At 47.9% G+C, this 12,238-nt stretch overlaps 1 protein-coding gene across 1 annotated transcript; it reads right to left on the bottom strand.

The window, feature by feature from the left end:
* Positions 1-538: 538 nt before the first annotated feature.
* On the bottom strand, positions 539-5,569 carry LOC119434941 (NADH-cytochrome b5 reductase 1). Its single transcript, XM_037701944.2, has 4 exons — positions 5,161-5,569; positions 3,097-3,312; positions 1,876-2,139; positions 539-946 (listed from the first exon to the last, which is right to left on the bottom strand). Exons 1-4 carry the CDS (start codon positions 5,389-5,391, stop codon positions 668-670), a joined length of 990 nt encoding a protein of 329 aa, XP_037557872.1. The 5' UTR covers positions 5,392-5,569; the 3' UTR covers positions 539-667.
* Between the last annotated feature and the right edge of the window lie 6,669 nt (positions 5,570-12,238).

Here is a 12,238-nt window from a genome sequence, read left to right as displayed (position 1 = left end):
TTTGGATCACGTTACGTCACCGGCCTTGTCAACTTGGCCGCGCGGACGTCGCGTCTCCAGTTTTACCTATTGCTTTCTTGGCCCAGTTGCCATCCAGCCGCCCTTCTGTGTCTTCTGCCAACCAGCGCACTGACCCTTATTGCCACGACATCATGGATCGCCTCATTGGTGTTTCATTCCCACCTAATCGAAGACAGCTCAAACTCAACTTAGGGGACGATGTTCTCTACCGCTACATTTATCACCCGGAGGGCCATTGGTGGGTTCCTGTCGTTCCGCGCTCTCTCTGTGCTGAAGTTCTCCAGGATTTTCACGACGACCCGACGTCTGGCCACTTGGGTTACCACAATACCTGCAACCGAATACGGAACCGATTCTTCTTAGAAAGACCAAACTAAAGCCGAATGTTTCGGAGAACCTTGCCCGTTGGATAACGGACAAAAAAAATGCTCAAATTCATTGCTGCAGTACCTGCATCAAACAGGTCTGCCTGCATTTATTTGACACCTTTTGCTCAATCTTTTTTGTACATATACTTTGCGGCATTATTTAAGGAAGCATTTAATTATTGCGTTATCGACCGAGAAATCAACCGCACAGTTCGCGCGGGATGAATAATATAGTCATCTATATAGGCAAAGTGTTTATTCAATGAAGTATTCTTTCGTCATCGATCCAAAATGCAGCCGCACAGTTTGGAAGACAAGAAAAGCGGTGGCCGGAGCCGCGCGTTCAAAAGCAGAGCACTCTGTGCGGCTTGTGTCCGATCTCCCTGAGGACCGGCGCGCAGACGTCGGCGATGAACCGTGGGGGCCCACAGCACAGCACCATCGTGCCAGAGTCCGGCGGCGGAAGGTGCTCGGTCATGATGTCCAGGTTCAGGGGTCCTGGCAAGTAGCCCGCCACGCCCTCGTACGTAGGCAGCTTGCTCAACACATACCGTATGCTGCGTGCAGAGAATGCATGAACTAAGCGAACAGTGGTTTGAGCGGTATACAGTTGATTCGTTGGGTTTATAGTCCCCTTAGCGACACTGAGGCTATGAAACACCTTAGTGCGAGGGTTCCACCTGGGGTTGCTTAACGTACACCTAAGTCTATAGTACACGAGCGTTATCGCATTTCAGCCCCATTGAAATGCGGCCGCGTAATAAATGAGCCCAACAGGGTTGTCTGATGGCGCAAGTATGACGATTAATAAAATCTACCGACTTCCCACGGAACACTCCCATGGTGCCTGAACGATCGGAGCTTCAAAGTTCTCGCTTGTAAATTTTGTAGGAAACTCTATAGCTTCGTCGGATTCAATTTTCGCCTGAACTTTCTTCGTGTCAGTATAGGCAAGAGTGGTGGTTTATAACCGAAAGCATTCGAAACACTGCATTTATAGTTGGCGTGGGAAGACGTGTTCATTGGAGCGTGTGTTTGTGCGGCTTTTGTTTGTTTTCCTTAACGTGGGTTCCTGTTTTGTCTGTTCTTTTTATGTTTTGCATTGTTGCAGTTGGTAATAGCGCCATTCGTGCCTGTACATGTTTCCGTCTCTGTCTGCTTTTAGTTTGTGCAAAGGTTTCCAACAACTTCAGTAGATATTTCGACTTCTTTGTAAAGGAGTCATGAATAGCTTTATCGGAACAATACTCGTATACTCTATGTTCTTTCTTCTGTTTTTGTCGATTATGAATCGATTGTGCCTTTCGCTATACCTTCAATGTTTCGTCAATATTTATTCCTGCGTCCTTTTTCTTTCGCCTTGTCAGAACAAACTAAAACTGCCCACTGTCTCCCGACATCTCGTAACGGTGCCACGTTCTACATCTGCGCAACCAAAGGCCAGATTCCGTCGCTGACTGTCACCTGCGATTTCGTGCGCACCGACCTGAAACCCCCGTGGTTCTTGGCGTACTCGTCGAGTTCCTGGCGCGCGATGATGTCTTCCTCGCTGTGGTTGACGTCGATCATCATGACGCTCGTCTGGTCGATGCCGTCGGCGAGAAGGTGTCGCAGCAGCTGTCAGCATCGGAGTGACGCCGCTTCCGGCCGCCACCAATCCAAGTCGAGTCACGAGCGGCAGCCGGCGGCCGTCGGCAGTCGCGAAGAGGCCACGCCCTTCGTAGACGAAGCGGCCCTTCGGACCCTGGATCTGCGGCCGCGGAGGAGTTAGTCAAAGGGACGCTAAATGAAAAAAACTATTTCAGCTAAATTAGTAAAATACCCTTCTATAATAAAAAAAAGCTTCTAGCGAGAGAAGGCTTCATAAGCCAGAAAGAACGCAAGAACAAAGGACGGGTGGCGAAGCCACTTTGAAGTGGAGGGCCTACAAGAATGCGGATGTATGCTGTGCTTACGGTACCGCCACATGGCGACCGCAGCCACTCAGACATACCTCGAACGGCAGCTGGAAAAGCGCTTTGTTTTTCGTTTTTCGCGGTTGTTTTCTCGCACATTCGAATAACAATCCGAAGCTATCATGTCTGCAGCTTGTGTCTAAGTCGTACCTTACGCATATTCTGACGCAATTTACTTTTAAACATTAATTTAGTTCAATAATGCACTTGCGCTTGGCGGACGGCCTAGAAGAATGAGGATGTGTGCTGCGCTTCAGCCCACCTGCGTGCGCGCGTATCGTACGTCGCTTGCGGTGGTGCATGGTGCTAGCGTTAGCTCGTCTAACGTTAGCTGGGGTGGTGGTACTTGTCTAACGTCCGCCCCAGCTTCGCTGTATACATCCACTTTCACAGGGTGGAATGAAAGCGGATTTTAAATGCGTAAGCATCTTATGCTTACCCAATGGGAAAAACCTCCGTCTATTCATCCCGTAAGACGGTTGGTCTCAAGATATATGACCTGCAGCAAGCGAGCGAACTCACCTTCGTACTGCCTCTCGCTTCAACTGCGAACCAAAATCTCATGACACGTTCCGGGTCCCGCCACCCCCCATGGTTGTCGGTCCGTTTACGTATCATTTTGAAGTTACTCGCTTGGCCTGTCTTGTTGCATCTTGTCGCCCGTCCTATTCCGCGCTAAATATGTAAATGTTCTGGAATAGCCATGAGCCAACTTTCTACTCGAAGACAGCCACGAAGCTGGGGATTCGCACCTCTATCTTATCCCCCGGTTGTAGGCTGTCCAGGTACTGGCTCATGAGGCCACCGTTGGGATGCTTCCTGGACACGCCCGCCGGGTAGATCTTGACCATGATGTCGAAGCTGCCGCGATGATCTGTGCGGCTGACCGGCGTGTACGGCCTCATCACCGTGCGGTCGCCGATGCGCGCGTACAGCAACACGTGCTCGCCCACACGAAAGCCCAGCCTCTGCAGAGGAGGAAAGAAGGCTGTTACGTGCGCCACAGATATAGGGTCAAAGGTTGACGTGCTCAAGAATTGCACCGTTGTGATTTTCCTTACGCATCTGCTGCTCAGAGGCTTCGTTTCCCGTGTTCAGTGATTGTTTGTTCTCTACTAGCTGTCATGGCTTTGGTTGTTTTCAGTGCCCAAGTTCATCGAAAATTGCCTTGAACTCCACACATGTTACGGGAAACATATTCACGCCTAACGTGCAGTTGGTGGTGAGCAGGTTTTCGAAATTTCGAATACGAACCGAATGGCCCTTTGCCATTCAAGTCGCATTTCGCTCCAGAATTCACTGTTTGAAATTGTCGAATATTCGTTGTTCTTAGAATGATATGGTTTCGTTGTTAGAATGCAAGTTTTCTGTGAACAAGGCTTCCTTCCGTACTGGTAGTCGAAACGTCTCAAAAGTTTTGCGTGCTACAGACATGCCCCACTTGTGAAATCGGCGACGTTTGAAGCCGCGAGAGAAGCGAGCGTCGGGAAAGGAAGGCGCCTGGAGGTGGAGAAGAGAATCGCGCGCCGGGAAAAGTACGGAGGAGCACACTGAGCTCGCGGCAAAGCAATGCAACCTAGAGGAAAGTCTAGGTGGCGTTGTGCGAAGCGGGGAAGGAGAAAGGAGGCGAAGCGTCGCGGAGGGCGAGGGTAGGGGGAGGCGCACTGGGTTGACCTCCTCTGGCAGTTGCTACGGGTTCTGTGTGCGCTATGGACGTACCGGATTCGCCTCGTGATAACATCGTCTCAGCGCACCGTATGTTGTATGTGCGAGTGAAAGCGTTCTACTCCGGCGGCTGCGGCGTATCGCGCCTATCTTGAATGCGATCTGCGACGCGGACAGAGTCTAGGCGCTCCGAGGGCCGATAACTTCGTGTGCGCTATAGCACCCATACGCTTGCGCGTCACCCGTTCACGAAGTGAAACGTCCCTGTAACTTTTCTTTAACTTATCCTTTTTGGTCGACTGATTTCGCAATTTTATTCGTTCGACAAGCGATAAGAGCAAAACAGTCCATTTATGATGCTGAACCGTGGAAAGCAGTGTTCTGGAGAAAGCGCTTACGCGCAATTCCACGTGCCGTGCACCCAAACAATTTAGACGAGTGGACGTCGTTGGGCGGTGACACGGCACACGGAAAAAGAAACCTCTTGTACATTCTACGTGTGGGAGACTTCATAACCTATACTTACTGCATTTTCGTCAATCTACTCCCATTTACCCTACCCCTTCCACCGCAATACTGCAGGTCGTCATCAGAATCAGTAAAAGCATTATAAAAACATTCGTTCCCATTTATTTAGACAAGCGCTCCTGATATAAGGCTTCTAGTCACTGGACGAAGTAAAAATTCAATCGATGTTTCAGAACCCCTACAGGTTCCGGTGTTCACAATGATGGTTAATTGACGTTCCGGAACTCGCGTGATTTCCGAAAGGTCAATTCACTCTGTTAAAAGAAAACTATGGGGTTTTACGTGCCAAAACCATCATCTGATTATGAGGCACGCCGTAGTGGGGGACTCCGGATTAATTTGGACCACCTGGGGTTCTTTAACGTGCACCTAAATCTACGTACACGGGTGTTTTCTGCATTTCGCCCCCATCGAAATGCGTGTGAACAGAACCTTTTGCTCTTTTTTTTTTTTCTAGCACGCTGCCTGATCAGACCAGTGGTCGCCGAACTCGTGTTTAAACCTCCTCCTCAAGGGAAGGAAAGAGGGGAGAGGGTAAAGTATGACGGGATGGTGCGGCACCCACGTACTAAAGTCCCTAGATTTTCTGCTTTAAAAAATATCTAGGAGACTTTGCCACGTACCTGCTGGGGGCTCTTCAGGGCAAACCGGAAGAGGCGCACGTTGTGGGTGACGGGGATGCGCTGCTCGAGTCGCACCGTGTACGAGGCACGCTCCTGGGTCAGCAGGACTTCGCCCGCCAGCGCGACGCGTATCTTGCGCACCAGCAGCACGGCCAGGGCCACGGCGCCGAACGCCGCCGCCGCGGACGCCAGGAATACCAGGATGGGACGCCGGTTCACCGTCAGCCGCATGTCCACTCCTGTTGTACGCTGAGAGCCCTTCTCTTTCTGCGGTGATTCACTGATAACCCGTGGGAACACGCCAAGGTGTGCTTTCTCTTCTTCTTCCACTATCTAGCTATGATGATGATCATGATGAATCCTTTAAGATTGGCACAAAACAATTGTTGGGGATAGGCCGCGAACTGGGTGGTACTACGACAAGAAAAGAACAGAATATGTAAACGACGATATCAAAGTAACCGATCATAAATCAAATAAAGTAGTGTGCAATGAGTAGCCGCTGCCTTGCATAAACTCTCGGCCTCTAAAAGACTACGAACATTACATTTTCATTATTTTTTTTTCCTTTTTGCGCGTCATATGAGGAACCTTGAAATCGAAATAGCAAAAGAAAAAATACAGGTGAACCTCCGACCAACCTATTTAATTTGTTTCCTTTTTTGCTTGTAAGGGGCTTTTTCTCTCTCTCCTCCTTTTTTCATTTTTTTTTTCCTTGTCGCCCCTGTACCTAGAAAACAATTTAATTGAATAGCCTTTAGCGGTTCGTACTCTAATAACCTTGGTACGAACCGGTTTGGGTTTCGTATTCCCAAGTGTGCGTGTGTCGTGACCTCATGGCCCACAACCAGTGTTCACGTGGGAGCGAGACATGCGGCGTTCTGGCACTTGCTCTTGCCCCTGGAGAAAGTAAGTGTCCGACGCACCACATGAGTTCTTATACCCTCGTGTGGTTTAAACCACAGTACAAGATATATTATACACTGTGATTCAAACCACTCTCGCGTATTCACTCGCCGAGAGAAGGTATAGCGTTGCGGAGGATGCGCGTCGGGGTTGCGCTAACGCCCGCTGTGACCGCCTCCTGGTCGCAAACACCGTGGTCATTATGGCTCTTGCTGTCCGTCCTGCAACGCCGCTATTGAGAACGTGATCTGCTGTGGGTTCGTCCCGTACTTCAAGCCCGTATTTGCCACCTCTGTGCGACAGACTTTCGCCCAGGACGACCTTCAATTTCGCAACCCCGCTCTGTTTCTCCGTTTTCCCTCTTTGAAATTGCTTTGTGTTCCCCAAGATGGACTGACCGATTAACCATACCTGCTTCTTATATTCGAAATGTATTCATAATTAATTTGTTCTTGTAGCTTTCGATATGAACGTTATGTATAGTATAATACTACGAGATTTTGGAAATTATGGAAAGTCTCAAGGCATATTCGCGCCGTTGCCGTTGTGCAGTCGTCGCCATGTTGTCATGGTATCGACGCGCATGCGCGACCTGCGCTTGGAGAGAGATGCGACACACGGCGTTTTATAGAGACGCCATGCTTCTGCTCGCGCCTAAGCTCGCCATAATTAAACGCCATCGCATCGCTACCTAACAAAAAAAATTCATGATCTATTCCACTCTGAGAAGGTGGATGACCGGTGAAGCTGTTTAGCGCACGACGCAGAGGTGACACAGAATTTTGAAGAAAGGCACGAACATATTTATTGTCCTGATCGGTGGTGATCGTGACGATAGGTACGCACATACATTCGCGCATCGCCACTGTTATTAAATATGTCCGTCACGTAAGACGTACATACACCCTTAAGCAATGGCTCGTACCCCCGTAATGGCGGCCTCCCCATAACGACGACAGAAGTGACTTCTACGCTGGAATGGTGAGCGGCAGCGGAGCCAGCTGTGGAAGACGACGACGAACGCGTGAGTAGTAGCACGAACGCGATCGCGCGGTTGCCAAGGTACCACTGTAGCCAAGGTCCATCTAAATAGGTCGCGAAACTTGGAACGAAGAGCGTGCCAGAACCTATCGCCAGAGATATCAGTTAGGGGTGCGCGATTGAAGCGTGACTAGGTGAAGGGGGACAAACATTGAAACTAGGAAACCTATGTGAAGAAGAAATATTCGAAAATTTTTAATCAGAGTACTGTCATACGAGTAAACATTCCGTTTCAAATATTTTTGCTGTACTAAAACAACAAATATTAATATAGTTTCTATTACGCAATTTATTAGTTTGCTCTTGGTGACCCCTATCAGGGTCCTTCAATACTTTGCCCCTACCAACCAGTGATTATAGCGCCAGACTTGGCAAGACTGTGCAAACCAGCTTTATTCTATGATTATGTCGTGCGGAATGGCGTTGCTCACTTGAACGCGGCGGCTTCATCCGAGTATTTTTCTTTTTCCTTGCGTGTTTGTTCAAAGTGTGGCGTGCGCTTCACTTCAAATCTTGCGTGACCTAGCGCAAGGCTTTCATTGGCGAAAGGTGTCGGTGCAGGTTTTCTGTTATCGTGCACGTTCACGGCTGCGGCATCCGACTCGCTGTGTCTCGTCGCGACGATAAATGCGGAAGGCACCGAGAAGAAACGTCGCGCTATGTTCATTCACTCTTCGTGACACAGGCTTTCAGTGTCCCACGGGAAGTAAAAATTAGTAAGTCAAATGTTTTCTAAATGATAATGTGGGGCAATGGTGACTTGTCTGAGAAATTGCGAATGATTCTGTGAAAAGGTTCCGACTGTGTGCTGGCCATAGTACTTTTAATCCATTGAAACAAGTTTTACTTGGGCAATTATATTGGTTGCATTATTGTAGACCAATAAACGTGAAGTTGCTCTTGAAACCTGTGTGGCACGGTGATTTATTTGCATCCTATTCGCTCACCTTCCTAAAGAGCCTACTGGAACAATTGCCGTCAATAACAGCCTAATTATGATCACATTATAACACACGCCACTCCTATAGTTTAATGACACGCTGGCGCGTCGAGCTGAGGCGAGTCGCAAGCTCGCCTCAGCCTCAAAAGAAAAATAGCTGCTGGCATAGCGGTCGCAATGCTGGACGCTGAAGAAATTCAAACATTCGCGCCACGCGGCATAAGATATTGACGTCACGGCCATTTCCGGTTGTGGCGTCACTTTTTTTTGTTTGTTTGTTTGCTGTTAGTTGTCCCCCCGATACGTAGATGGCGATGGTTGCAACGAGCCGGCATTTTCTTGACATGTGGGCTTCTATGGAAGCTACGCTATACCAGGGTGCCCCAACCCTTTCCCCTTGGTCGTCTTCTCAGGCGCACATTACGTCACGCACTACGTCATACATTAACAGAGACACATCGCTTTAGACATAGGTGGCCGTTAAACCGAGGTCCGACTAAAGCCGAAAAGTACAAAGTACTGCCATCCTTTGATAAACGCCGCTTCTCTCTCTCCCGTATCTCCGATTGGACGATGATAGCGCGCGCTTTTCACTTCTTTATATTTTCTTTTTTTTTCCGCCTCAGAGCCATGTTGAAAGTCCTCTGCGCAGCCGCAGTCGCCGGCGGCGGCGGCGGCGCGCGCCCGGCCTGAAAGCTTCAACGTGGACTTTCTAGGTGCGTCACCGTCGACTTGGCTTTCGCAAGCAAAAAGTAAAGAAAAAAGCAAGTGCTTTAGGAGAGGAGGCGGCGGAGGAAAGAGTACATGGCAGTACTTTTCTTATATAGGGACTTTAGGTCCGACGCGAGCGGTGATATGCGTTTGCTTTTGTTTATGGCTATTTCAATCTCACTTTTGAGGGGAGAGTTTTATGGGAGGGTTTTCCGCGCGGTCGCTATAAAATCCCGGATCCTAGCCACAGACAGCTTCGCTGTAAAAACACGGGCATCAAAATTTTGTTGATTTAGTGGCCCTCTTTGGGAATGCTGTGCTTCTCGGCCAACGACGCCTCGCGTTGTTAACTGTCCGGTTATCTGCCCTACGCATTAAAGTCCTACCCAGCTCCAGTTTCTTGCTCTTAGTACCCCCAGTAAACCATTTGTTTTTCCACTCACTTCGACAGTTCAAATTTTATGGCTCGCATTATCATTATATATATCACCTACGTTACTGTAACTGACATGTACGAGCTCGTCCTACCCTATCACCTTTGCCTTTGTAGATGAGGTTCATCTGGCTTTCACGCCATCTAACTGGAATTCTCTCCGTTTTAATCGCTTGCTCAATGGCATTAGTCAGCAGTGCCTTGCTCTTTGGACCGAGGTTTTTGATCAGCTGTATTGGGATTTCACCGGGTCCTGCCGCGGAGTTCTTAGGGACAATTTTCTTCTTTTTTTCCAGTAAAAGTTTTATGTGCTATATTTCCATCTATCAGGCTTCTCTGTTGTTGCTGGATCTCTTTGTGCCTAAACTACGCTTTATTTCGTGCGGAAGTTATCCCTAATAACGTATGTGATGTACCGCAGCGCATAGTCTCCTTCGTAGGTGTTGCCGTCTTCATCCCTTATAGCCGTTTGCGAGTTTGTAGTTGGAGCTTCGAAGTGCTCTTACATGGTTCCAGAATCTTTTGGTGCGCCTTTGCCTGTTTTGCGAATGTTAAGCACCCAACGTTCACTTGCGCATTTAATTTTCTCTCGCACGAGCTCACTCGCCACCCCTTCCTTTTCTCGGTATTTCTTCCATCTAAGGAGCACCTCTTCTCCGCGTAATCCCAACTTTTTTACTTCTTGATGATACTTATAGGCGCCTGCTTACGCTCTTCTATAGCTTGCTTTATTTCCTTATTCCACCACTTCGGTGGTTTCTTCTCTCTTTTCGATCCAATATATTTTTTTTTTTTACCGTGTCTATCTTATCTCCTACTGCGTAACGTCAACCAGTTCCTTATATTCCCATACTGTTGTAGGAAAAGCCTCCATTTTCATCTCTAGTTTTTTTTTTTTTTTTTTTTTTTTTTTTTTTGCGATCTCTGTTACTTGTTCTCACTCATTTTTTAGGGCTTCTGATGCTATCGGTTCGTGTTCTGAGTTAGTATCGCTCCCAGATTGTAAATTAATAGTTTATGATCACTACCCAGGCTATCTTTTCCATGTTCATCTATCATCATTTGGTCTAGTCGTTCGTAGACTGTTTCTGTGACTAAGGCGTAATCGATACATAACTGTCTATTTCCTCATTTCCACGTTACCTGTCCATGACACTTATTCTCCCTGTTACCTACTATAAGTTTCTGTTTATCGCACAGATCCAGCACTAGAGAATCGTTGTAATCAGTATATCCGTCTAAATCTTCCATGTGAACATTCACATATCCCGCTAACGTCACCTCGCCCGATTTCTATGAGAGATGCCTACGCGCCGCCCCACGCGGCGGCGCCACCGTCTCGTAGTACGTTTCAACGCTGTTTCAAGTTCGGCTCCTGCGCGCCCGAGAAGTGACTTTACCGCAAAACGTTGGAACAAAATAGCGGTAGTATGCGCAACTCTGCTCCTTTTGGGAGCACATACAGGTACACTAGGACACCGTCCACCCGTTTCAAATGGTAGAGCCACACATCATCATTACTATCATGATATGGCGACGCTCTTGAAAAAAAAAAAAAAGGGGGGGGGGGGGTCTACTAATTGAATGCTATAGGTTAATTATAGGTCATCTTGTTAGTTCACCTATAAAACACGCACGCCAAGGTACAAGCAGTAAAGCAGAAATAACGCTGCCTTCGAGGAAGCAAATTTTGAAACCAACGAGAACGGCAGCATGTATTCTTGTAACTGTAATATTGCAGCCACGAATGAAGGCCTTTAACCTGTCAGTGCACGCGCGTTAATTGTTTTACTAACAGAAAAGAAAATTTTCCGAGGCCTATAATGCCACTGTTACAAGAAGAAGCGGGACATGGCGCTGCTAAGTACGTGGTTCGTTATGAGAAAAGGAAAGGTTGGCGCTATCTTCTGCAGCCCTTGAGGGAGCACGGCTCAGCGCCAACATGGTGCCCCCATCCCGTGCGCGTGAGGTTGTATTTCTCACATCTTTCTCCTCTCTCTCCCTCTTTTCTTCCTTCTTTTTTTAGTGCGCTACCACTAACTGTTACAAGAATAATTGAGAGATGGCGCCACCATCCCGTACGATATAGTGCGATGTGCTGCACGCTGGCCGAGCGCTTTTTCTGAATCCTCCACTTCCTCTCCGTTTCCGTAACACTCCTCCACCTCTCTAAACTTCGAGCAGACGAACCAAATATCAAGTTGCGTCAGGCCCTCCTGCACCGGCTCCTTGGCTCTGGTAGCTCTGCTGTCTGAACACTCCACATTCCTACCGTCATAGTCCAGTTAATCCCGTTTAACAAAAGTACAGTGTTATATCGCCCACTAAGCAAAACATAACAAATATAGTCAGAAGCATCAGAAGCATAGGTCGACCATTGCACTGTTTTCTAACCGCTGAACGTTCCACACAGTAGCATCAAAAGAAAAAAAGAAGAAAAAAAACCAAGGCAGTGTGATATACACACCTACGACAGTAACCAGGCGCTGCTTCTGTTCCTGTCTTATTATTATTATTTTTTTCCCTGTATGTGAACATTGAATCCAAGTGTCAACCCGCGTGGTTTATTATTCTCCTACAAGACGTTTGACTTCATTAGGGCCTGGGGATTTTCGATTAACAATTATTGCAAAATTTAACGTCGCATCTGCTCGGCTCGCTCGCATTGACCTGCTCCGCGCGATCTGCATCTGTTTAGCCATCTTAGCTGTTATCAATGTAACGCTATTCCGTTTCACAGAGGCTACGGAGGCCCGTCTAGCACAGTCGAAAGACTCAGAACAGTGAAGTTTTCTACAGACCAGGCAATGCGAACCTTTGTCGGTGCGCACTACAACATCAAATTTCCCGCTTTAAGGCTCGGTTCGCTCATATTTATGGCATATTCGAGTGGTCGTTTCAAAGCGCTCTGGCCGTGCCAGAAAAGTGATAAAAAACAACTTTAAAGCTGTATTACGTCAATATTCGGGTATGGAAGTAATGATCCTGCTTCGTTATTCTCAGAGGAACCCGTTTATGCAAAGGGTAACGCTTAGTAACTGTTTTAC

The sequence above is a fragment of the Dermacentor silvarum genome, unplaced genomic scaffold, assembly GCF_013339745.2.
Source record: "Dermacentor silvarum isolate Dsil-2018 unplaced genomic scaffold, BIME_Dsil_1.4 Seq33, whole genome shotgun sequence".
NCBI classification, from domain to species: domain Eukaryota; kingdom Metazoa; phylum Arthropoda; class Arachnida; order Ixodida; family Ixodidae; genus Dermacentor; species Dermacentor silvarum.
Note: the sequence above shows the minus strand (reverse complement) of the source record. Positions and strands in the feature narration are given on the sequence as shown.

Coding starts and splice junctions, on each gene's coding strand:
- LOC119434941 (XM_037701944.2), bottom strand. CDS start 5,391: ATGCGGCTGACGGTGAACCGGCGTCCCATCCTGGTATTCCTGGCGTCC. Junction 3,313..5,160: donor CCCTGAAGAGCCCCCAGCAG/GTACGTGGCAAA, acceptor CCTCCTCTGCAG/AGGCTGGGCTTTCGTGTGGG. Junction 947..1,875: donor AAGAACCACGGGGGTTTCAG/GTCGGTGCGCAC, acceptor CTCTGCACGCAG/CATACGGTATGTGTTGAGCA.